This window comes from Macaca mulatta, chromosome 18 (genome assembly GCF_049350105.2).
Source record: "Macaca mulatta isolate MMU2019108-1 chromosome 18, T2T-MMU8v2.0, whole genome shotgun sequence".
In the NCBI taxonomy this organism is placed as follows: Eukaryota; Metazoa; Chordata; class Mammalia; order Primates; family Cercopithecidae; genus Macaca; species Macaca mulatta.
In genome coordinates this window covers 78,142,853-78,167,176 of record NC_133423.1, presented here as the reverse complement: position 1 = coordinate 78,167,176, position 24,324 = coordinate 78,142,853, and the positions used below count along the sequence as shown (strand labels likewise).

The 24,324-nt window shown below is 41.7% G+C and overlaps 1 protein-coding gene across 2 annotated transcripts in view; it reads left to right on the top strand.

The window, feature by feature from the left end:
• LAMA1 (laminin subunit alpha 1) overlaps positions 1–24,324 on the top strand; it is a 164,827-nt gene that overhangs the window by 47,420 nt on the left and 93,083 nt on the right. For both annotated transcript variants that reach the window (XM_001118617.5, XM_077974776.1), the window contains exons 4-10: positions 13,115–13,357; positions 14,822–15,001; positions 17,694–17,783; positions 19,249–19,366; positions 20,725–20,903; positions 21,888–21,993; positions 23,936–24,096. In XM_001118617.5, coding sequence (XP_001118617.5) covers positions 13,115–13,357; positions 14,822–15,001; positions 17,694–17,783; positions 19,249–19,366; positions 20,725–20,903; positions 21,888–21,993; positions 23,936–24,096 — 1,077 coding nt within the window. The remainder of the gene's footprint in view (positions 1–13,114; positions 13,358–14,821; positions 15,002–17,693; positions 17,784–19,248; positions 19,367–20,724; positions 20,904–21,887; positions 21,994–23,935; positions 24,097–24,324) is intronic.

The following is a 24,324-nucleotide window of genomic DNA, read 5'->3' as shown; positions in this document are numbered from 1 at the left end:
TTGTCTGGCTTATTTCAGCATACATAATGTCCTCAAGGTTTATCTATGTTGTAGCATGTATTACAATGTCCTTTCTTTTTAAGACTGAGTAATATTCCATTGTATGCATAGACCACACTCTGTTCAGCCATCCATCCATTGATGGACACTTGGGCTGCTTCCGCCTTTTAGCTATTGTGAATAATGCTGCTGTGAACATTGGTGTGTATGTGCGTTTGAGTCCCTGCTTTCCATTCTTCTGGATGTATACCTGGAAGAGGAATTTCTGCATCATATTGTAATTCTATGCTTAATTTTTTGAGGAGCCACTGTACTGTTTTCCGTAGTACCCGCACCATTTTACATTCTCACTGCATGTTTTAAAAAAATAAACAAAAGCCTTCCTATATATTATGTATCCTACATATTTGGATATTCTCTTTTAAAAATAAGCTTTAAATATGATGATTTGTCAGTTAGATACTCAATGAAGTTAGATGTGTCTAAAGAAAAAGGAGAATCTTCAAGTAGAATATAGACCAAAGATCCATATCAAAAGTGAAATTTTACACACACACAAAATAATACTTTCTCATCTCTCTGGTGCTGAAACTATCAACGATTCGGCTGGATTTAGTGCCCGAAGGAAAGAACACATAATTATTGTTTCTGGGTGTTGTAAATGTATAACTAATAGGTTAATGTTTAATGGAGTTCGTTAAGTACGGATTTGCACAGCTTTTCTGGGCAGTATCACCTGTTGGATTTTCGAGGCTTAATGATTAAGGGCCCCTTTTACTGTCATTGGGTGTGATACCTGTGTGTTTTCTCATAATAAGGCATGAGAAGAAGGGATGCAAGCTGTAAGCTCTTCACCATCGCTCCATCAACTGGGGCAAAACCAGGTCAATGTGAGGACTAGGAGAAGAGGTGAAAAGAAGTTGAGTTTTTAGCCAGAAATTCTCTGGGACGGAGGCAAGAGGGGGGAGGTGTGGGCTTTGGGGCCACGTGGGAGAGAACTCTGCACTCTTCCTACAGTGGAGAGAGGGATCTGATCAGAGCTGGAAGGCCCTGCTTGGCCTCTTTGTGTTTTCCTTCTCACTCACGTTTCGACCTTTTAGAAAACCCCGTAAGACCCATTCTTTTCTCTCTGCTCTGGTCTCTTGGTGTTTACAGTCAGCACCACCATCTCTCATGATTTCCAGGCACCAACATCCAATTCTGTGACCTTCAGCCCTGGTGACCCCGTAGCTCCTTGGTTTCAGGTCCTGGATGGTCTAAGGGTTTTACCACGGTGCACAAAGATCTGCGTGCTGGCCCATGGCCCTGACCAGGCCCCCGCTGGCTCTCTCCTGCCGTCTCTGCACTCCTTCCTCTGTGCTCTGCCCTCAGGGTTCCACTCTGTCCTTCTTCACCTTCGCTCCAGTTACCTGGACATCTCCCATCTGGCTTCAGAGATACCTTCAGGGAAGCCTTCCCTGACTATCTGCCTTCTCCAGACTTAATGGGCCTTCCCCCAACACCCAGACACTCTCGTAGCCTCCGTCCTTCTCCCTGGTGACTTGGTCAGCCTCTGGCTTTCCCACCAGGGCATTGGGTCACATTGACCTTCCATCCGCTGCCATATTTGTGGCACCTGGCGTAGTCCCTGTGACAAAGCAGATGCTCAGTTAATGATGACTGGACGAAGCTGCAGTGAAAAATTGTTAGTGGGTGTCCCTTGTCCCCAGTCTCCTGTGTCCCTGTGGAGTGTTCCTTTGTTCACCCCTCCCCCACCTGTCCTCAAGGGAGGAGCAGTCATTGTCCTCACTCGGGGACAGCTGACTCTCTCCCCCAGGGCATGTGTGCGCTCTTCTTTTCCTGTGCAGGCTGTTCTCCGATGCACAGGTTCTGGCCCACAGGACAGAACTTCCAGGGTGGATCCACAAGCACCCGCTCAGGCTGTGACACAGGAGGGAGTGTGTTGAGCAGGCCTCTGCTGCGCCCATCTACACCACATCCTCCGGTTTGCTTTTTTCTGGAATATTGCAAACTGCTTTTTCCAATCTTCATGACAGATTTCTGAGCCTACTTCCACAGCCAGAAGAGGAAGGCAGGGATGCCATTCATTGCCACCACCGTCCCAACATGAACAAATGGGGAACTGCATTTTGGAGAAAAGCCTAGTGTGATTTCAAAGGCGAAGATACTCCTAGGTGAAAACTCAATAGTTCCGGCCAAGGGAATGGTTAGGAGTTGGGGAATAGAAAAGGTGCTTTTTGGATTTCTCAGGTCTGAAAATGGCCTATAACTGCATTTCACAAGTGGGTTTATATCATTCTAGGGGCACTTGGCTGTCATGTGGATCTTACAAGGTGGGGAAAATAAATGAAGATCCCCACCAAGAGCATTTGGTGACATGTCTGGCTGTGGTTTTGAGGTAGTTCCAGCTAATTTTCCACAAATTTAGCAAAATCGCCAAGAACACTTGGTCAGCTTGAGCAATGGGAACAATTATAGGGAGAAATACATCGGGACTAGGAATGGAAACCAACCTCTTACTTGTCTGTTCTGTTTCTTAGATAAAGCGGTTCAGCACCTTTTGCGGGGGATGAGGGACAGGGTCTCACTCTGTCACCCAGGCTGGAGTGCAGCGGCACCATCACGGCTCACCGCAGCCTTGACTCCCCAGGCTCAAGTGATCCTCCCACTTCAGCCTTTCCATGACTGGGACTATAGGCATGCGCCACCATGCCTGGATGATTTTTTTTTTTTTTTTTTTGTAGTTTTTGCAGAGATGAGGTTTTGCCGTGTTGCCCAGGCTGGTCTCAATTCCTGGGCTCAAGCAGTCTGCAGTCTGCCCACCTTGGCCTCCCAAAGTGCTGGGATTACAGGCGTGAGCCGCCACCCCCAGCCTGCATGCTTTTTAAAACAACAATTCTATTAGTCACCCTCAAATGGAAACGGTGGCACCTGGACCATGGGTCAGCTTGCGGGTGGGCTCCTTCTGAAATCGCTTTTCTAACTGATAGAAGACAAAACTGCTTCTGATGGGTATTTGAAGTATTCCTTTCCTATCTCCAGATTACTATCATGGGTTACTATTTACGTTTTAAATGGGCTGGTATCTCTGTGCCCTCTATTTGTCAGCAATCGTCTTTCTTACTTTGACTTTTCTTCAACGTCCACTTTAAGTATCTCAGCATAGTTCTGAAGGGAGCATTCCTAGATTGTCCTGTCTGAGACATGAATTTTAAGAATTTTAAGGAAAGAAATCTGCTTGATCTAAATTTATCACTATTGGCAGCCTGTCCCTCCTCCCCTAATCAAAACAAAAAGCCAAAAGAAAATGGGGAAAAAAGAGAAAAGTTACTGGACAAGGACATGTTTTGTTTTGTTTTAATTTTGGGACATGTTTATTTTGCACATCTAATGGCAGCACCAAATTTAAAGAGAAACAAATCATGTTTTATTCTAAAATGTTCTTCTCATTTATGAAGCTGGGTTTTTTTGGTCTGTTAATTGAGTATACTACTCCTAAAATGAGGAGATAACAGTTAAAACTGCTAACTGAAATATAATATAAATGACATTTCAAGTAATTGCTCTGAGAACTGTATTTAAAATGTGTATCCAGGCATCCTTCCTTCCCTCTCAGCTCCCTAGCATCTCTGTTTTTCCTAGTTTTTGTTGCCACTTCACGTGCTGATCGATTGACTGAAGTGCTTTGGTGATTGACACACTATAAAACTGGAAGTGAGCCATATCTGCGTTAGTAATTAGCTTCCTATTAAATAACTGCTTCTTTATTCCTGAGTAGTAAGTATTAATTCAAATGGTCATTTTACATTTCATTCTCTAATAATTTCATGAGACATAAAGCTTAGCCCAAAATCGCCACTTTCACAGGGATAATTGAGCAATATTATTTATCAAACGCACTTAGCTGTTCATCTAAATCTCTTTTGTCTGGGAAAAGTTCATTTCCTTCATGCAAGAGAGAAAAGATGCCTTCATTCACTGTCCAGTTACCCCCATGGAGGCAGGTAGGTTCTTCCATGGAGAATTTTCGGAGGGGAGTCGTGCCTGGTGTTGAGCCCTGTAGATTTCCTGAGAGCCTGCGGAGAACAGCTGCACTTCGTGGAGAGGAGAGGTTTCCCTTCTCTCTGCACATGGGAAGTTGACCTCTGATGCTGGAAAATTCAGTTATCTGTATTTTTTAGACATCTGTGCCTGAGATGGATTTTATATATTTAAGTTAAGATTGAGGCCCACATGAACATTCCTGTCTGGATTCCTTTTTAGAAAGTGGCGTTTGATGTGTGCCTACTTTATTTATGTGACACTGTTTATGTGCATTCCAGTGATCATTAACAAAGGCTACTTGGTGGAAAATCGTGATGAAAGTGGATTTAAAAGTGGCTGTATCAGCTGCAGGTTTAGCAAGACTACATTGACTGTGAGTCTAGTGAGAACCCCTGCATCATCAGTTTGTGTTCAGCCAACCTTAAATCCAGAGAAAAGGCAGTTTAGTCAACCATGCAAAAAAAGGGCAAAAGAAATATTGTGGATTTTATTGGGACAAGGGTTTAATATTCTATATACCAGCCAGGCACAGTGGCTCACGCCTGTAATCCTAGCACTTTAGGAGGCCGAGGCGGGTGGATCACCTGGGGTCAGGAGTTCGAGACCATCCTGGCCAACATGATGAAACCCCGTCTCTACTAAAAATACAAACATTAGCTGGGCATGGTGGTGTGCACCTGTAATCCCAGCTACTCGGGAGGCTGAGGCAGGAGAATCGCTTGAACCCAGGAGGCAGAGGTTGCAGTGAGCAGAGATTGCGCCACTGCACTCCAGCCTGGGCGACAAGAGAGAAATTTTGTCTCAAAAAGAAAAAAAAAGTTCTATATACTAACAGAAAATCCTTCAGTTTTCCTACATTATGTGTAAGACCAATTTGTCAACACAGGATTGGTGAATTGGGCCTGTATTAATCAGCTTGGACTGCTGTAACAAGTAGCACCGACTGGGCAGCTCAAGCAAGAGACACTGACGTCCTCACAGTTCTGGAGGCTGAAGTGTAAGGTAAAGGTGTCAGCAGAGTCGGTTTCTTCTGGCTCATAGTGGCTTATCCTCCCTGAGTCCTCACAGGGTCTTCCCTCTGTACTGTCCGTGTCCTAATCTGCTTTTCCTATGACACCAAAAATATTGACATAGGGCCCACTGCAATGACCTCATTTAACTTAATCACCTCTTTGAAGACCCTGTCACCAGATACAGCCATGTTCTCAGCTACTGGAAGTTAGAACTTCAATGTATGCATTTTGGGGGAAATAGTTCAGCCCAAAATGGGGCAAAATGAAGACAAATTGTATTTAGAGTCTTCATAGCACCTCTTCCTCTTTATCAGACTCACCACTCTCAGGACCCCTAGTTTGTGTCCTGGTCTCCAGTTTGGGGACCTTGAGGGCTATTGAGAGATTGTGGGAACAATGGCCAACATCCTAAGGAAGGCTTTGATCAAGATAAAAGTTAACTAACTCCTCCCTTGAAAGTTCATCCTGAAGTTTTTCACTGTGATTGTTTTTCTGTTTGGTATCATTTTCTAACATACAACTAAGCTCTCAGAATAAAAGCTGGCAAAAGGTTGATAAAATACTGGCACATGGTATTGAAATAATTATGGGCTGGGTCGGTGGTTCACATCTGTAATCACGGCACTTTGGGAGGCCAAGGTGGGTGGATCACTTTAGCCCAAGAGTTCAAGACCAGCCTGGGCAACGTAGTGAGATCCCATGACTACGAAGAAAATTTTAAAAAATCAGCCAGGCATCATGTGGCTTGTCTGTGGTTCCAGTGATTTAGCAGGCTGAGGTGGCAGAATCTCTTGAGCCCAGGAGGTCAAGGCTGTAGTGAGCTGTGACCATGCTACTGTACTCCAGCCTGGGTGATAGAGTAAGATCTTATATCAAAAAAAAAGAAAAAGAAACAGAGAGAGAGAGAGAGAAAGAGAGAAAGAGAAAGAGAGAAGGAAGGAAGAAGGAAGGAAGGAAGGAAGAAAGGAAGGAAGGAAGGAAAAGGAAGAAAGGAAGGAAAGAAGGAAGGAAAGAAAGGAATGACAGTGGTGGAAGTAAAAGGGTGGAAAAACTGGATTAGGACTTACCAGTTGTCTCAGCCTGGGATTTCTTTCCTTTTCTTTTTTTTTTTTTTTTTTTTTTTTGAGACAGAGTCTCGCTCTGTCGCCCAGGCTGGAGTGCAGTGGCCGGATCTCAGCTCACTGCAAGCTCTGCCTCCCGGGTTCACGCCATTCTCCTGCCTCAGCCTCCCATGTAGCTGGGACTATAGGCGCCCGCCACCTTGCCCGGCTAATTTTTTGTATTTTTAGTAGAGATGGGGTTTCACCGTGTTAGCCAGGATGGTCTCGATCTCCTGACGTCGTGATCCGCCCATCTCGGCCTCCCAAAGTGCTGGGATTACAGGCTTGAGCCACTGCGCCTGGCCTTCCTTTTCTTTGCAATATCTAGAAGTAGCGCGGCATAGTGCTTAAGAATACAAACTGCCTGGGTTCAAGCCCTGCTGTATACAGTTCAGCACCTGTAAGATACTGGGAAGATTACCTAACCTTTCTGTGCCCCAATTTCCTCATCTGTAATGGGGGGAAATGACAGTACTTACTTCGTAAGAAGAATGTAGTTGTAAGAATTCAAAGAGTTGTTGAGGCATGGTACCTCATGTCTTTAATCCCAGCACTTTGAGAGGCATCGATCATTTGAGGTCAGGAGTTTGAGACCAGCCTGGCCAACATGGTAAAACCCCATCTCTACTAAAAATACAAAAATTAGGTGGACGTGGTGGCGTGCACCTGTAATCCCAGCTACTCCGGAGGCTGAGGCAGGAGAACCACTTGAACCCAGGAGTCGGAGGTTGCAGTGAGCCGAGATCACACCACTGTACTCCAGTCTGGGCGACAGGGCGAGACACTGTCTCAAAAAAAAAAAAAAAAATTCAAAGCATTAATAATTCTAATGAAGCATGTGGCATTGGCACTAGCCGCAGAAAGTGCTTCGTGGCATTAGAAGTCATTAATTGTTGTTTCTTGCACACTCTCCATCCTCTTCCCCGACTCAGCAGAATATCTGGAAGAGCTGCCACGGTACTTAACACATGAATCTGGTCTCCAGGTGAATGTAGGAATCTTTTTGTTTGTTTGTTTCTTGGCATTACAAAAACGAAAGTTCAGTGACCCTATGTGTGTGTGAAGATTTGGGGGCAGGCAGTACGCAGGGTGGCTGAAGGGCTCTGGAGTTGACACCACCTGGTTTCTTTGGGGACCTGCAACTCAGTAGTTTGTTCCTTGACCTCTCTTTTCTTCAGTTTCCAAATGTGTAAAATGGGCACAAAAACAATAACGGGGTTGTTTGGGATTAAATGTGATGATACATGTGTAAAGCTCTTAACATGCACGTGGTAAACTTGTTCTTTCCATTTTCAAATGTGAAACTGGAAGACAGAAAGTAATTCTGTTTCAGATGTCTTTGTAAATGACCTTGCCTTCTCTCCCTCCCAAATGGGCTGCCTGATCATCCTGGCTTATGTGGCGCCTCTGCTGTGTGAAGTCGTTTCACATGTGCAGCAGTGATGAATGATCACAACCCACATATTCACAGAGTTCAACCTTTATGATGCAAACATTTACAAAAACATTGGACAGTGTTGAGTAGCTATGAGAATGTTCTCCCTTGTCCTCCTTGTCAAAGCCCCTGAACACATTATTTCACTTTTTTTTTTTTTTTGAGACAGAGTCTTACTCTGTCACCCAGGCTGGAGCGCAGTGGCGCAAGCTTCCACTCACTGCAAGCTTCCACTCAACTGCAAGCTCCGCCTCCCGGGTTCAAGCCATTCTCCTGCCTCAGCCTCCCAAGTAGCTGGGAGTACAGGCGCCCACCACCACGCCCAGCTAATTTTTTGTATTTTTAGTAGAGACGGGGTTTCACCATGTTAGTTAGGATGGTCTCGATCTCCTGACCTCATGATCCGCCCACCTCGGCCTCCCAAAGTGCTGGGATTACAGGCGCGAGCCACTGCACCCCGCCCTTATTTCACTTCTAATGTGCTTTAGAAACGGCAGTTGTCTTCGAAAGGAAAGCAGCACAAGCGCAGAGATAGCCAAAACATCCAACTCCCTGAAATCACTCGCACACTGAAGTCCACTGGAGAACGTTTCTGGCAGGTGGAAAGAATTACTATAATGAGATAGAATTATTAGTCCCTATTGATTCTATGGAATTCCAGAATCAGGGAAAAGAAAAGCAAAGAAATAAAACCCAAGAAAACTCAGGCAATAAGACTCAGTAAATTAACAACTTCCTTCCGAAGACATACACATATAGGTGTATGTGTGTGTACATGGGTAAATTTTTTTTTTTTTTTTTTTTTTTTTTTTGAGATGGAGTCTCGCTCTGTCACCCGGGCTGGGAGTGCAGTGGTGCGATCTTGGCTCCTCCCAGGTTCAGGCAATTCTCTGGCCTTGGCCTCCCAAGTAGCTGGGATTACAGGCATGTGCCACTACACCCAGCTAATATTTGTATTTTTTTAGTAGAGATGGGGTTTCACCATGTTGGCCAGGCTGGTCTCGAACTCCTGACCTCGATTGATCTGCCCACCTCAGCGTCCCAAAATGCTGGGATTACAGGCATGAGCCACCGCACCTGGCCTAAATTTTTATATATACATATATATATATATATTTACACACACACACACACACACAGCTGACCCTTGAATAACTTGAGGGTTGGGGGTGCCAACTCCCAATGCAGTCAAAAAATCCATGAATAACATTTGACTTCCCTAAAATACTTAACTACTAATAGCCTACTATTGACTTGAAGCCTTGCTGACAACATAAACAGTTAACACATATTTTATGTGTTGTATGTATTGTATTATGTATTATGTATGTATTTGTGTGTTATATGTTTATGGTATATTCTTACAATAAGGTAAGCTAGAGAAAAGAAATTGTTATTAAAATTGTAAAGAAGAGACAATATTATATTTACTATTATTAAGTGGACGTGGATCCATCAAGGTCCTCATCCCTGTCATCTTCACATTGAGTAGGATGAGGAGGAGGAGGAAGAGGGGTTGGTTTTGCTGTCTCAGGGGTGGCAGAAGCACACAAAAAAGTTCATTTATAAGTGGACCTATGTAGTTTAAACTACATGTTTAAGGGTCAACTGTACACACGCACGTTTAGAGGTACATTTACACACATGTATTGCGTATCTATTTTACAAATTAAAAGTACTAGAGTTTGGTTTTTTAAAAAATCACCTGTATCCATCTGGGTTAAAGGAAGTCTGGAGTCAGTAGAGGTTCACATGGAGGAAGGCATGTTTTGGTTATTGTTGCTTGCTACCGCGACCTGAGTTAGTAATCTAAGTTTACTCTCAGAAAAGTGAGTGCTTGCTAAGGCTGAATAACTAAAACAGGGGTGTGATATTTTCACTACGTTCTTCACAGTTCAGAAAACATTTAGAGTTCTCTATTCAATTTCTGGGAGCCGCATTTTAAAATAAGGTTATGTCCAGAGCCTTATGACAAGGCGAGGATGTCTTGTTAAATGATGAATGTTTTCAGGAAACCAGAATATTAAGGATAAAAATGAGAGATTCTGGAGGTGATATATGATAGCTGTGTTCAGATACTTGAAGGACAGTTACATGAAAGTGGAATCCAAGATCTTTTCTGCAGCTCCAGCCTGTAGAATATTATGGGGGAGCTTGAATCAATGTAAAATAAGATTGTCTGGCCAGGCACAGTGGCTCAAGGCTATAATCCTAGCACTTTGGGAGGTCGAGGTGGGTGGACCACTTGAGCCCAGGTGTTTGAGACCATCCTGGGCAATGTAGCAAGACCCTGTCCCACAAAAACATACAAAAATTAGCCAGGTGTGGTGATGCATGCCACTCTGGAGGCTGAGGTGGGAGGATCACTTGAGCCCAGGAGGTTGGGACTGCAGTGAGCTGATATCGTGCCACTGCACTCCAGCAGCCTGGGCAGCAGAGTCAGACCTTGTCTCAAAAAAAAAAAAAAAAAAAAATCCTCTAATGAGGGAGTTGTCTTAAAACAAAGGGACTGTCTTAGGAGCTAATGAATTTCCTGTCACTGGAAGTACTTGGAGAAGGCCTGGGGTTTTTGGAGAGATAATTCCTTCTCAGTGCTAGATTTTGGGCTAGATGTCTACCAGGGTCCCTTCCAAATCCAGGATTTGTCTGCCTAGTCTCCTCCTGCTGATAATAGTCATCTACATTCATTTTTTTCCCCAGTTTGTTTCCTCATTACTCTGACTTTTAATTTTTTTCCATTAATAGACATTTTTGGAACGGTTTTACATTTATAGAAAAATGAGCAGAAAGTACAAAGTTGCATACTCCTCACTCTCTCCCTCCCCTCCAGTTTCTCCCACTATTACCATCTTTCATTCGAATGGTACATTTGTTATCACTGATGAGACAATATTGATGCATTATTATTGTTGAGTGCATAGTTTACATGAGGGTTCCCTCTTGGTGTTGTACGTTCTGTGTGTTTAGACAAATGTGTAATGACATGTTTCCACCGTTAAAGTATCATACAGGGTGGTTTCACTGCCCTAAACATCTCCTGTGCTCCACCTATTCATCTCCTTCCCTCCCCCTGAGACGCAGGTAGCCACTGATCTTTTTGCCGTCTTCATCGTTTTGCGTTTGTCACAGTGTCATACAGTTGGAATCATACAGTATGGAGCCTTTTCAGATTGGCTTCTTTCACTTAGTAATATGCATTTATTTATTTATTTATTTATTTATTTATTTATTTATTTTGGGATGGAATCTTGCTCTGTCACCCAGGCTGGAGTGCAGTGGCACAATCTCAGCTCACTGCAACCTCCGCCTCCCGGGTTCAAGCGATTCTCCTGCCTCAGCCTCCCGAGTAGCTGGACTGCAAGCATGCACCACCATGCCCAGATAATTTTTTTGTATTTTTAGTAGAGACGGGGTTTCACCGTGTTAGCCAGTATGGTCTCGATCTCCTGACCTCGTGATCTATCTGCCTAGGCCTCCCAAAGTGCTAGGATTACAGGTTTGAGCCTCCACGCCCAGCCTATTTATTTATTTTCTGAAACAGAGTTTCTCTCTTGTTGCTCAGGCTGGAGTGCAATGGTTCAATCTCAACCCACTGCAACCTCTGCTTCCCAGGTTCAAGCGGTTCTCCTGCCTCAGCCTCAAAAGTAGCTGGGATTACATGCATGCGCCTCCATGGCTGGCTAATTTTTTTGTATTTAGTAGAGATGTGGTTTCACCGTGTTGGTCAGGCTGGTCTCGAACTCCTGACCTCAGCTGATCTGCCTGCCACGGCCTTCCCAAGTGCTGGGATTACTGGCGTGAGCCACGGCGCCTAGCCTTTTTTCTTTCTTTTTTTTTTTACGGCCTCTCCAAGTGCTGGGATTACAGGCGTGAGCCACGGCGCCTAGCCTTTTTTCTTTCTTTTTTTTTTTACAGCCTCCCCAAGTGCTGGGATTACAGGCGTGAGCCACGGCGCCTAGCCTTTTTTCTTTCTTTTTTTTTTTACAGCCTCCCCAAGTGCTGGGATTACAGGCGTGAGCCATGGCACCTAGCCTTTCTTTCTTTCTTTTTTTTTTTGAGACAGAGTCTCACACTGTAGCCCAAGCTGGGTGCAGTGGCGCAATCTTGGCTTCCCATAACCTCTGCCTCTGGGGTTCAAGTGATTCTCATGACTCAGCCTCCTGAGTAGCAGGGACTACAGGCACGTGCCACCACACCCACCTAATTTTTTTGTATTTTAGTAGAGATGGGGTTTTATCATGTTGCTCTGGGTGGTCTGAAACTCCTGAGCTCAGGAGATCCACCAGTCTTGGCCTCCCAAAGTGCTGGGATTACAGGCATGAGCCACTGCACCCAGCCAGTAATATGCATTCAAGGTTTCTTCATGTCTTTTTGTGGCTTGAGAATTCATTCTTTTTATCTTAATATTCCATGGTCTGGATGCACCATAGCATGTGTTTCTATTTACCTGTTAGAGCACATCTTGGTTGCTTCCAAGTTTTGGCAATGGTGGTGCAGGTTTTTGTGAGGACCTAAGTTTTCAGTTCATTTGGGTAGACACCCAGGAGCATGACTGCTGAGTATGGTGAGCATTTTTACTACTGAGTATGGCAAGCATGTTTAGTTTTGTAAGAAACTGCCAAACTATCTTCCAAAGAGGATGTACCATTTTACATTCCCACCGGAAATGAATGAGAATTCCTGTTGCTCCACATCCTCCCTAGCGTTTGGTGTTGTCAGTGTTTTGGATTTTAGCCATTCTGGAGATGTGTAGTGGGCTGACTTTTTTCTCATATTTAGTTGTGTTATCTCCAAATCACTATAAAAATACTTTTAACACTACTGTTAATGTAACATAACACAAGTATCTTTCAAGATCCAAATAACATACACTGGAAACAAGAACAAGCTCTTATGTTCATACCAATATTGTTAATAATAATAATAATACAAATTTATTTGTACTTTTTGAGTTTATTCTGAAAACAAATGCTACTAAGAGATTACTCACAAGACACGTTTCTGATTAACATGTATGAGCAGTTATACTCCAGAGCTTCAATTTTGGCAACCAATGTATACCAGTTCTCTCAAGATGCACTTTTGTTTTTAAACAGCTGCTACTGATTCTATTTTTTTAAAAAATTATTGTATATATTTAAGGTATACAACTTGATTTGACATACGTATACACTATGAAAGAATCATCCATCACAATCCAGATAACTAATATATTTGTGTATATGATGAGCATACATAAGATCTACCCTTTTACTACATAAATTTCTAGTATACTGTACAGTATTGTTATCATCCATTATATCTCCAGAACTTATTCATCTTGCATAACTGAAACTTTGTATGCATTGACCACCATCTCCCTATTCCCCTCTCCCACAGCTCCTGGCAGCCACCACTCTACTGTCTGATTCTAAGTTCAACTATCTTAGACTCTACCTTTAAGTGAGATCATGCAGTAGCTCTCATTCTGTGCCTGGCTTATATCGATTCTGGACTGAGACTTTTCAGTGTCTTTGTTTCAGATCTTTCAAGTTGCATATGTCATCATTAAAGCTGCCAATGCCCCTCGACCTGGAAACTGGATTTTGGAGCGTTCTCTAGACGGCACCACGTTCAGCCCCTGGCAGTATTATGCAGTCAGCGACTCAGAGTGTTTGTCTCGTTACAATGTAACTCCAAGACGAGGGCCGCCCACCTACAGGGCTGATGATGAAGTGATCTGCACCTCCTATTATTCCAGATTGGTGCCACTTGAGCATGGAGAGGTGGGTATGGTGCCCGCTGCGGCAAGATCTGTTTCCTCATCAGAGTCTCCCTGTCTCAGATGTTAAGACAGCCGTTGTCATGGCCAACATTAAAGACGCAAAATTGATCTCTGTCAATACAAAACTCTTTAACATAGCTATCTAGCTCTATTTAAAGTGGCCATGAGTCAAGTCTGTTATGAGTAATTTCACAAACAATGTAGTTTACCTTGTTGACTTCCTCTCTTCAAGGAGGCTCTCAGTCTTCACTCTGCTCTGATTTAATGATGCCCTTGGATCCTCCTTCAGAGCATCTTCCCCACAGCACCCTGGCAAGAACGTTTGTTGAAATATTAGAGAGCTAAAATGTCCCCCAGAGTTGTAGTTCTCAGTTTTCTCAATGTTCTCCTCGGTAGGTGGTGAGCGCTGGAGACTCTTGAAGTCTTGCAGCTTAGTTCCCAGCGTGCCCAGATTGTATACACTTCCTTAAAGTCAGGGTGTAATGAGAAACAGCCCATTCTTTAGTAGCACCTGGCTCGAAGAGATGAAACTACAAAAACTCTCCAGTGCTCTTCACGGCGGGAACTCTGCAGTGAGCTGTGTGTTGTTTCAAGGGCAGAGATTAATTAAGGCAGCCTGTATCATTCAGGCTTTGTGGCACTTTTTCTTTGTTCTTCTCGAAGCCTATTCATAACATCTAAAATTTGCTTCAGAGAAGGTGTAGCCCCGGGACAGATGCTGAAATATTCTAACCACATGGAGAGAAACAGTCCTCTTAAAAGATCTGCAGCAATAATGCCATAATGTGATGAATGCTATAGTCTTTGTTCTTCACATTGTAGTCTGGTTCCACATCTGATCTTCGGCAAGTGAGGGTTTTCTTTTATATCAAATTTTAAAGTTTGAGACGTAATTTACATTCAGGAAAGCATACAGATTTTAAGTATATAGTATATCTGAGACACTGAAATAGATAACTTCAATAAACTGAAGACACTGAGATCATGGTAATTCACAAGTAATTAACAAATGTTAGACATACTTTTACAAGAAGCTAGTTGTTTTGTTTTGATTTTAGATAGTATCTCTTAAAGATTCTATCCTGACATTGGACAATCAGGGCTATGTTTTTGCATGCTTAAAATTGACATTTGTGGCCAGGTGCAGTGGCTCACCTCTATAATCCCAGCATTTTGGGAGGCTGAGGCAGGTGGATCACCTGAGGTCAGGAGCTCAAGACCAACCTGGTGAACATCGTGAAACACCGTCTCTACTAAAAATACAAAAATTAGCTCTACATCGTGGTGCACCCCTATAGTCCCAGCTACTCAGGAGGCTGAGGCAGGAGAATTGCTTGAACCTGGGAAGTGGAGGTTACAGTGAGCCAAGATCGCGCCACTGCACTCCAGCCTGGACCATACAGCGAGACTCCATCTCAAAAAAAAAAAAATTGACATTCATCTATTTTGATGCCTTCATCTTCAGATTCATACATCACTCATCAATGGCAGACCAAGCGCTGACGATCTTTCACCCAAGTTGTTGGAATTCACTTCTGCGCGATATATTCGCCTTCGCTTACAGCGCATTAGAACGCTCAATGCAGATCTCATGACCCTTAGCCACCGGGAACCTAAAGACCTGGATCCTATTGTTACCAGACGCGTGAGTATGGGACGGCAGTCCTGCCACTATGAAAGATTAATTTTATTTAAGGGAACTATTATTTTTCTTCTTTCCTTTTTGGTTGTTCTTTCCCCCACGTGTTGGCCATTTTTCTTGCCAGTGGCTATATCCTTATTTCATGTAAGATTGCTATGTTGTTACAGATGCTACCTTTAGGTGATGGGCCAAAATCGTGTCCTCAGGTCCCTCACCCACCCTGTCCCCGTAGTGCCATAATGTGGTGAATGTCATGGTCTTTATTCATCACATTGTAGTCTGGTTCCACATCTGATCTTCGGCAACTGAGGATTTTCTTTCATAGCAAATTTTAAAGTTTGAGAAATAATTTGCATTCAGGAAAGCATACAGATTTTAAGTATATAGTTAAGTGTATAAGACTGGTGTCACAAAAATCCTCATATCCCTTCAATAACCCAGGAGTGGGATTACTAAGTTATAGGATAGGTGGATGTTTACCTTTTTAAGAAAATGCTAAACTTATATAAAAAGTATTTGTATCCAGCTGGGTGTTGTGGCTCACATGTGTAATCCCAACACTTTGGGAGGCTGAAATGGGAGGGTCACTGGAACCTAGGAGTTTGGGACCAGCCTGGGCAATAGAGGGAGACCTCAACTCTATTTAAAAAATAAAAATAAAAGTAATTGTATCCATTTTGTAGTCTGACCAGCAGTGAGTGAGAGTTCTGGCTGCACTACACACTCTTAGATATTTAGTGCTATCAGTCATTTTTATGCCGGCTGTTCCTGTGTGCATGTATTGGCATTTTGTGATGTTAATTTGTGTTTCTCTGATGACTAATGTTGACAATGTGCTTACTAGTATACAATCAGATTTTTTTGTTCATTTTTAAATTGGACAAAAAATAAGCCTCCTTGTTACTGACTTATAACATAATTTTATATATTTTTTGTATGAATCCTTCATCAGATATGTATATATTGCAAACATATCCGTTCTACTTGGTGTTTGCTTATTCAGTTTCCTGTGACTTTTGATGAGCAGAGGTTTTGTGATGAATCCCAATTGACCATTTTTTCTTTTATGATTAATGCTTTCTATGACCTCAAAAAATATTAGCTTATCCCAAATTTACCAAGATATCATGGTATGCTTTCTTTTAGTAGCTTTATAGTTTTAGCTTTTACATCTATAATTCATTTCATATTAATTTTTGTATTTGATGTGAGGAAGGAGTCGGAGTTTTTTTGTTTTTTGTTTTTTTCCTATATGTATATATAATTGTTCTAGCACCGTTTGTTGAGAATATTTTGCTTGTTTTGGGGTCCTTGTTGAAAACTATTCAACCTTATTATTGTGGGTTTATTTCTGGACTCTCTACTGTTCTATAGATCTATTGGTCTATTCTTGTGCCAATAACAAGCTTTCTTGGTTACTGTAGCTTTATAGTAGGTCTTGAGAGGTCAGGTTTCTTGTATTTCCTTATAAATTTTAGAATCAGTTTGTCAATTTCCGTAAAAAAAAAAAATAAAGCCTGCTAAGATTTTCGTTGGGATTCCACTGATTCTTTAGACCAATTTGGGAAGAATTTTGGAAGACATTTTAACAATGTTGAGTCATCCAATCTGTGGACCTGCTGTAACTTTTCACTTATCTAAATCTTCTTTAATTCGCCTTGGCAGAGTTTTATTATTTGAAAAGGTCTTGTTCAATAATGCTCAATAATGTTCAATAATGAAAAAAGAAGGCCGGGCCCAGTGGCTCATGCCTGTAATTCCAGCACTTTGGGAGGCCTAGGCGGGTGGATCACGAGGTCGGGAGATCAGGACCATCCTGGCTAACATGGTGAAACCCGGTCTCTACTAAAAATACAAAAATTAGCCGGGTGTGGTGGCACATGCCTGTAATCCCAGCTACTCAGGAGGCTGAGGCAGGAGAATAGCTTGAACCCAGGAGGTGGAGGTTGCAGAGCCGAGATCACGCCACTGCACTCCAGTCTGGATGATAGACCACTGAGACGCCTTATCAAAAAAAAAAGGCACGCATAGTAAGACTAAACTGTTATTATTTGTAGATGACATGGTTATGTATGTAGAAAATCTACAAAGCAACTACCAGAAATAAAAAGTGAATTTAGCAATGTTGCAATATACAAAATCAATAAACAAAGGTGAATCACATTTTTAGTCACTAGCAATGAATAATGGAAAAGGAAATGTAAAAGGAAGTCTATTAACACTAACATGTAAAAACATAGAGAAGTGGTGAGTGCATTTCTTCAGAGGCAAGCACTTTGTTCTGTTAATGTGATTGACGTTTCTTGATTTTTGTGTGGCAGACTAACTTTGCATTCTAAGGTAACTCTTAGTTGTTCATGATCTTTTCTAGAGAGCGCTGTATTCAATTTACCAATGTTTTTAGGATTTTCAGTAATGAGTTTTGAAAGAATACTGACTTGGTTTAAGATGCAGCCAAGTTGGGGAATTCTTCTAGACTTCTTTGGGTTCTGATGATCTAATTTGAGCCTAATTTATTTTAATTGAGCACAGGATTCTTTGTGCATGAAATATAATTTTTAAATGTACATGTAATTATATTTTAGATTGCCAGTAAAAACTCTTAAACCACATGAGATATTTGTTGGTGTGCCAACATTTTCATTTCACTGAAATCTAGGTTTTAATTTTTGTTCATGACTTTCTTTTTCCTTAGTATTATTATTCAATAAAGGACATTTCTGTTGGAGGCATGTGTATCTGCTATGGTCATGCTAGTAGCTGTCCATGGGATGAAACTACAAAGGTGAGTTCTAGTATTTTACATTTCACTAAAACTTCAAAAAATAAATTGTACCTATAATATTTGCATTACTCTTTTTTATTCAAAACAAACATGAAAGGTATAAAATTATGTTGCAAAAAAACAGATTTTCAGAAGTTTAACTGGTATCATTTTTAAACAATTTCATTTTGCTTTGGAGGATATGTTTCTAATTAAGTTCTTACAATGATTTTTTTATGTGATAAAATATCCCTAACATAAAATTAACCATTTGAAAGTGTACAGTTCAGGGGCCTTATTAATTTTGAAGCCCTTCTGTCTATAAGAAAGTCAAACAAAAAACATGTGCAATTATAAATTATGTTTACATTTTTTTAAAGAAGGGTTTTCTGTTCCTATTTTCTCCCCTTCCATTTTGTTGGTACTAAATCAAGATTTAAAAGGGGCGTGGTGGCTCACACCTGTAATCCCAGCACTTTGGGAGGCAGAGGCAGGTGGATCACTTGAGGCTAGGAATTTGAGACCGGTCTGGCCAACATGGAAAAACCCCATCTTTACTGAAAATACAAAAATTAGTGGGGCATGGTGGTGTGCACCTATAGTCCCAGCTACTCGACAGGTTGAGGCAGGAGAATCGCTTGAACTCGGGAGGCGGAGGTTGCAGTGAGCTGAGATCATGCTGCTGCACTCCATCCTGGGTGACAGAGCGAGACTCTTTCTCAGTAAAAAAATTTAGAAAAAGATTTAAAAGTGTATCTGTTTTAGCATTACATTAAATGAATAATATGACATCTTCTTTTATTTTTTAAAAATTTTATTTATTTATTTATTTTGAGACAGAGTTTCGCTCTTGTTGTCCACGCTGGAGTGCAGTGGCACAGTCTCGGCTCACTTCAACCTCCACCTCCTGGGTTCAAGGGATTCTCTTGCCTCAGCCTCCCGAGTAGCTGGGATTATAGGCACGTGCCACCATCCCCAGCTAATTTTTTTGTATTTTTAGTAGAGATGGGGTTTCACCATGTTGGCCAGGCTGGTCCTGACATCTTCCCTTTTAAAACACTTATGTGAAGTTACTTCTTATTTTCTTCTAATCTTTGTAATTCTTTACCTCTTGAATAGGACTATTCTATTATCGATGCCGAAAAATATATAGATGAACACTAAGAAAATTATTAACAGGAGCTTCTAAACCCTTAATGTCCATGCATCTTTTTAAAAAAAGTTTTTATTAGCTAAGTCGTATTCTGGTTTTGCTTTCTTCCTCTTTACTTCTGTTTGTAACCAGGTTATTTGTATATATTGGCATCTAAAAATTAAATGCCAGCTTGCTTTGATGATATTCATATATCCTTTGTCGTGAGGTCTTGCCACAACAGAGGTTCTGTTGTGACAGATAGGTTTTGACAGATAGGTTCTTTCTGTCATGAAATTAAGAAAAATCAGCAGATACATTTTCTGATCCAGTTCTGGCTTCCTTATTGTATAGAAACTGCAGTGTCAATGTGAGCATAATACTTGCGGGGAGAGCTGTAACAGGTGCTGTCCTGGGTACCATCAGCGGCCCTGGAGGCCTGGAACCGTGTCCTCTGGCAATACATGTGAAGGTCAGTATGCTTAGAATCTGACTGTCAGTGCACTTTTCCTCTTACTACGTCTAAGTTTATGGTGTCTTAACAACTTTTATAGTTAGCAAGTAACTTGTTTTCTTAGAAATTTAAGTAGTTGCCAAAGCTGCAAAGTATCTTAAAATTTTTACTATTGTGGCCTAAATGTATCTTTATGGGTTTGCTGTTTTATCTACAAGTCCCCCTTCCCATATAGTTTATTATTCTGTATTAATTTTATTTTAGTTTTTGCTTTTGTTTTTTTACCATGGGATCTGCCAGGTTGTATATTCCGTATTGATTTGGATTTAAGTTTTAAATAGGCAATATATTCACAAGAGTCCTACAGCTAACAATATGTAAAAGTACGTAGTAAAAAGCATGACTTCCACTTGCTTTTTATTTTGCACTTTTTATTATTTTCCTTTGCATTTTTTATCATTTTCTAGTATGCCCTTCCTAAAATTGCTATGCATATAAAGTATACATTAACATATCCCTCCAGCCAATACAGTTCTTTACACAGAAGACAATGTACTATGCATGCCGTTGTATACATTGCCTTTTTTTGTTTTTTGTTTGTTTGTTTGTTTGTTTGTTTTTTGAGACAGAGTCTTGCTCTGTCGCCCAGGCTGGAGTGTAGTGGTGCGATCTCAGCTCACTGCAACCTCCGCCTCCTGGGTTCATGCTTCATGCCATCCTCCTGTTTCAGCCTCCTGAGTAGCTGGGACTACAGACACCCGCCACCACACCTGGCTAAATTTCTGGCTTTTTAGTAGAGATGGGTTTCACTGTGTTAGCCAGGATGGTCTCCATCTCCTGACCTCGTGATCCGCCCACCTTGGCCTCCCACAGTGCTAGGATTACAGGCGTGAGCCACGGCGCATGGTCCACATCACTTTTTATATTTAACAATGTATCGTGAAATTCTTTCCATATTAGCAATTAGAAATGCTGTTTTTAAAAACAGTTGCACAGAATTTCGTTATACAAATGTAGTATAATTTATTAAACAACCACCTATCAATGGTTATTTTGATGGTTGTTAGTCTGTTGTCCACACAAACAATTATGCAGTGATTAACCCTGTATAGGTCCTTCTCAGGTGGGTAAATACTTCTGCAAAATGTAATCCCAGGAGATGGTTTCCTGGGTCAAATGGGTATGTGCATTTATTATTTTGATATTAATAGCTCTTCCCAATTGTCTTCCATAATATTGCCCATATCTTATTAACATGACTTATTCTAGGATTTTAATTTAATCTGAAGTCATAGAACTTACTTAGGGAGGTTGAGAGTTTTCTTTGTATAAGGCATGCTACATCAATGAACTGAGATGTTAAAATATTCTCCTAGCATGTAATTGTCACAATAAAGCCAAAGACTGTTACTATGATGAAAGTGTTGCAAAGCAGAAGAAGAGTTTGAATACTGCTGGACAGTTCAGAGGAGGAGGGGTTTGCACAAACTGCTTGCAGAACACCATGGGAATCAACTGTGAGACCTGTATTGATGGATATTATAGACCACACAAAGTAAGAGTATTTCTTTGCCATTGTCGATCGTCATCTTCCCCAGGTAGAAAAGAGACTTTGTCAAGTCTTAACCTCTGTATTGGAGACTTTTGTAATATTTCATTTATATCCTTGTTACACTAGTAGTGTTTTTATATATATAGTTCCTACTCTATCTGTCCTGCTTTTCTTGCTCAAAGTAGGATGTCAGTCATTGTTATTTAACTTGAATTTAGGGGCCCATTAGCTATGTAATCCTGGGTCATAATACTAGCTACAGATGTGAAAATTCAGCCATAACTAAAGCAGCTGTCTCTTGCCTGTAGGAGGTGTTCAGCCAATCTTTTTTATTTTTATTTTTATTTTTATTTTTTGAGACAGAGTCTCGCTCTGTCACTAGGCTGGAGTGCAGTGGCATGATCTTGGCTCACTGCAACCTCCGCCTCCCGGGTTCAAGTGATTCTCCTGCCTCAGCCTCCTGAGTAGCTGGGATTATAGGTGTGTGCCACCACACCCAGCTAATTTTTGTATTTTTAGTAGAGACAGGGTTTCACCATGTTGGCCAGGATGGTCTCAATCTCTTGACCTCGCGATCTGCCTGCCTTGGCCTCTCAAAGTGCTGGGATTACAGGCATGAGCCACCATGCCCGGCTGTGTTCAGCCAATCTTTAATTGACTTGATGTGTAGTTGTTGCATGGGTCCTTGTGGAGGTCTGGTTATAACGTGGCTCTGAGAGACAGCAGAGCGAGGGGGACTGGATAGCAGGGATAATGGAAAAAGACGCCACTTTGCTAATGGTACTAACTACTGTCACCATCAAAAAGATGTTTGGGCTTCCTGGCTTGAGATCACCTTATCTTCCTGAAACCTAACTCCCACCCCCATGCACAAAATCATCGTAATAGTCTCATCTTGAATAAAAAGTCAATACCTTCTTATTGATACTATTGCCAACATTGCTGTTATTTCTAGTAAGAGAATCCAGGGCAACCTCTGCCTTTCAGGTGTCTCCTTATGAGGATGAGCCTTGCCGCCCCTGTGACTGTGACCCTGTGGGGTCCCTCAGTTCTGTCTGTGTTAAGGATGACCTTCATTTTGACTTACGCAATGGTAAGCACTTGATTCACTTTTGTGCTTGTAGTTGATTTTGTGTGTGTGTGGAAGATGTGCACATACTGGAACTATTACCATTATATAGCCAGTTGGTAACATTATTCTTTATTGATTCTTCTGTTCACCAAGTATGTATCAAGCACCTACTGTGTCTCAGGCAGTTTTTGAGGACCTGGGAATATGTACTTAACAAGGTAGTCAAAGTCCTTGCTCTCAAAAACACTAAACAAACAAGTACATGGGTAATGTAATGCCAGGTCAAGAGGTAGTGTCATGGACATAAAGCAAAATGGAGGGAGATGGGGTAATGAGGTGACAATGTTGGGGTGATAAAATGACGTTTGAGCAGATAATTGAGCATTTGATGAAAGAAGAAATAAGGCTCATTTTAAAGCCATGTGTGTAACACAGTAAATAGCAATTGCTCTGCTTAGCTTTTAGAAGACATTCGGAGGGCTTTTGCATACCTCATCTCACAGAGCAAGCAAGTCCTCCCGTTAACTTGGTAAATGCCAGAGTTCTTTCTTTCCGTTTCAAAAACTGGCAGATTGACTTGCAAATACCAGGGTCTCCTGAATAGGTTGCATCTGTTCAGAGACTCCTGTGACTCCATCAAGTTCTCAGCCACTGGCAGTTAAAGTGGATATTGACCAGCAGGGATGGATGGGCCCCCCAGCAATGGGGACGGTAAATTACCCAACTGAATTGATTCTGACGTGCAACTGGTGAGGGGATGATGATGATGATAATGAAGATGATGATGGTGATAGTGGTGGTGACATTTACCATCAATTGAGTTCATTTAAAAATATATATCATTTAAACTTTTCAACCACAGCAGATAGAAATTACTTAGCCCACTTTACAAGCAAGGAAACTGTAGCTCAGAGCAGTTAAGAAACGTGCCTGAGATCACACGGCCTGAAGCTTTCAGAGCTGACATTAAAAGCAAAGATAGTGCTTACTGCTCTCTGCCACTTGCATCTGTGCTTTTTATTTTTTACAAACAGTTTTATAATTTACAACGATACAATTCTCCCATTTGAAGTCTACAATTCATTGTTTTGGTGTATTGGTGCAACCATCACCACAATCTAAGAGACGAACATTTTCATCACCCCATAAAGAAGCCCCTTACAAACTAGCTGTTACTTCCTACTTTCCTCCAGCCCCTCCTCCCAGCCCCTGGCAATCATTAATTAGCTTTTTCTTTGCAGATTTACCTATTCTGAACATTACATAGAAATGGAACCATATATGTTGGGTTTTGGTGACTGGCTCCTTTCATTTAGTATAATGACCCTTTTTCAGGATCATCCGTGTTGTAGCATGTATCAGTATTTCATCCCTTTTTATTACCAAATAATATTTCATAGTATGGACATACCACATTTTATATATCCATTCATCAGTTGATGAACATTTGAATTGTTTCTACTTTGGGGCTATTCTGAATAATGCTACTAGGGACACTCATGTACAAGCGTTTTGTGGATGTATGTTTCATTTTATTGGGTGTTTACTTAGGAGTGCAATTGCTGGATCTTACAGTAACTTTGTGCTTAACGTTTTGAAGTACCACCAAAGAATTTTCCAAAGTCACTCTACCATTTTATATTCTCAGCTCCCTCCGTGGGTTTCATCTCTGTTTTCTTTCTTTAAACAAGGAATTGGCAAACTATGGCCCATGGGCTAAATCCAGCACACTGTCTGTCCTTTTGAATATAGTTTTATTGGAACAGAGATGTAGCCATTTGCCTGTGTATTCTCTACGACTGTCTTCAAATGATAACGGCCGAGCTGAGCAGCTGCAGATGATTCTCTGAGGCCAAAAAGCCTAAAATAGACACCTCTGACCCTTTACAGAAAACATTTGCCAACCCCTGCTTTAAACCTCTTTTGCCTTCGTGTTGGGTCATTGCCATTGTTGTCTTTCTAGGGAAGGGGCCGGGTCAGTGCCCATGTAAGGAAGGCTATGCAGGAGAAAAATGTGATCGCTGCCAACTTGGCTATAAGGATTACCCGGCCTGTGTCTCCTGTGGGTGCAACCCAGTGGGCAGTGCCAGTGACGAGCCCTGCACAGGGCCCTGTGTTTGTAAGGTAAGTGGGGAGGTCAGAGATGCCCCTGAACTTCCTTTGAGCTTCTCTGGAAAAGGAGTGTTTTCCATTGGCTCCAATGATCAGTTCTCGAGCAAAGTGGTAAGGTTTAAGCAGAGCTCCCCTTGCCCCTTCTCTCCAAGCCACACCGAGTTGGCTGTATTATGTATGTTTGGACTGACGTGGGCATCTGGCTGGCTTTTTTTGTACCTGTGGTAATGGTCATATATT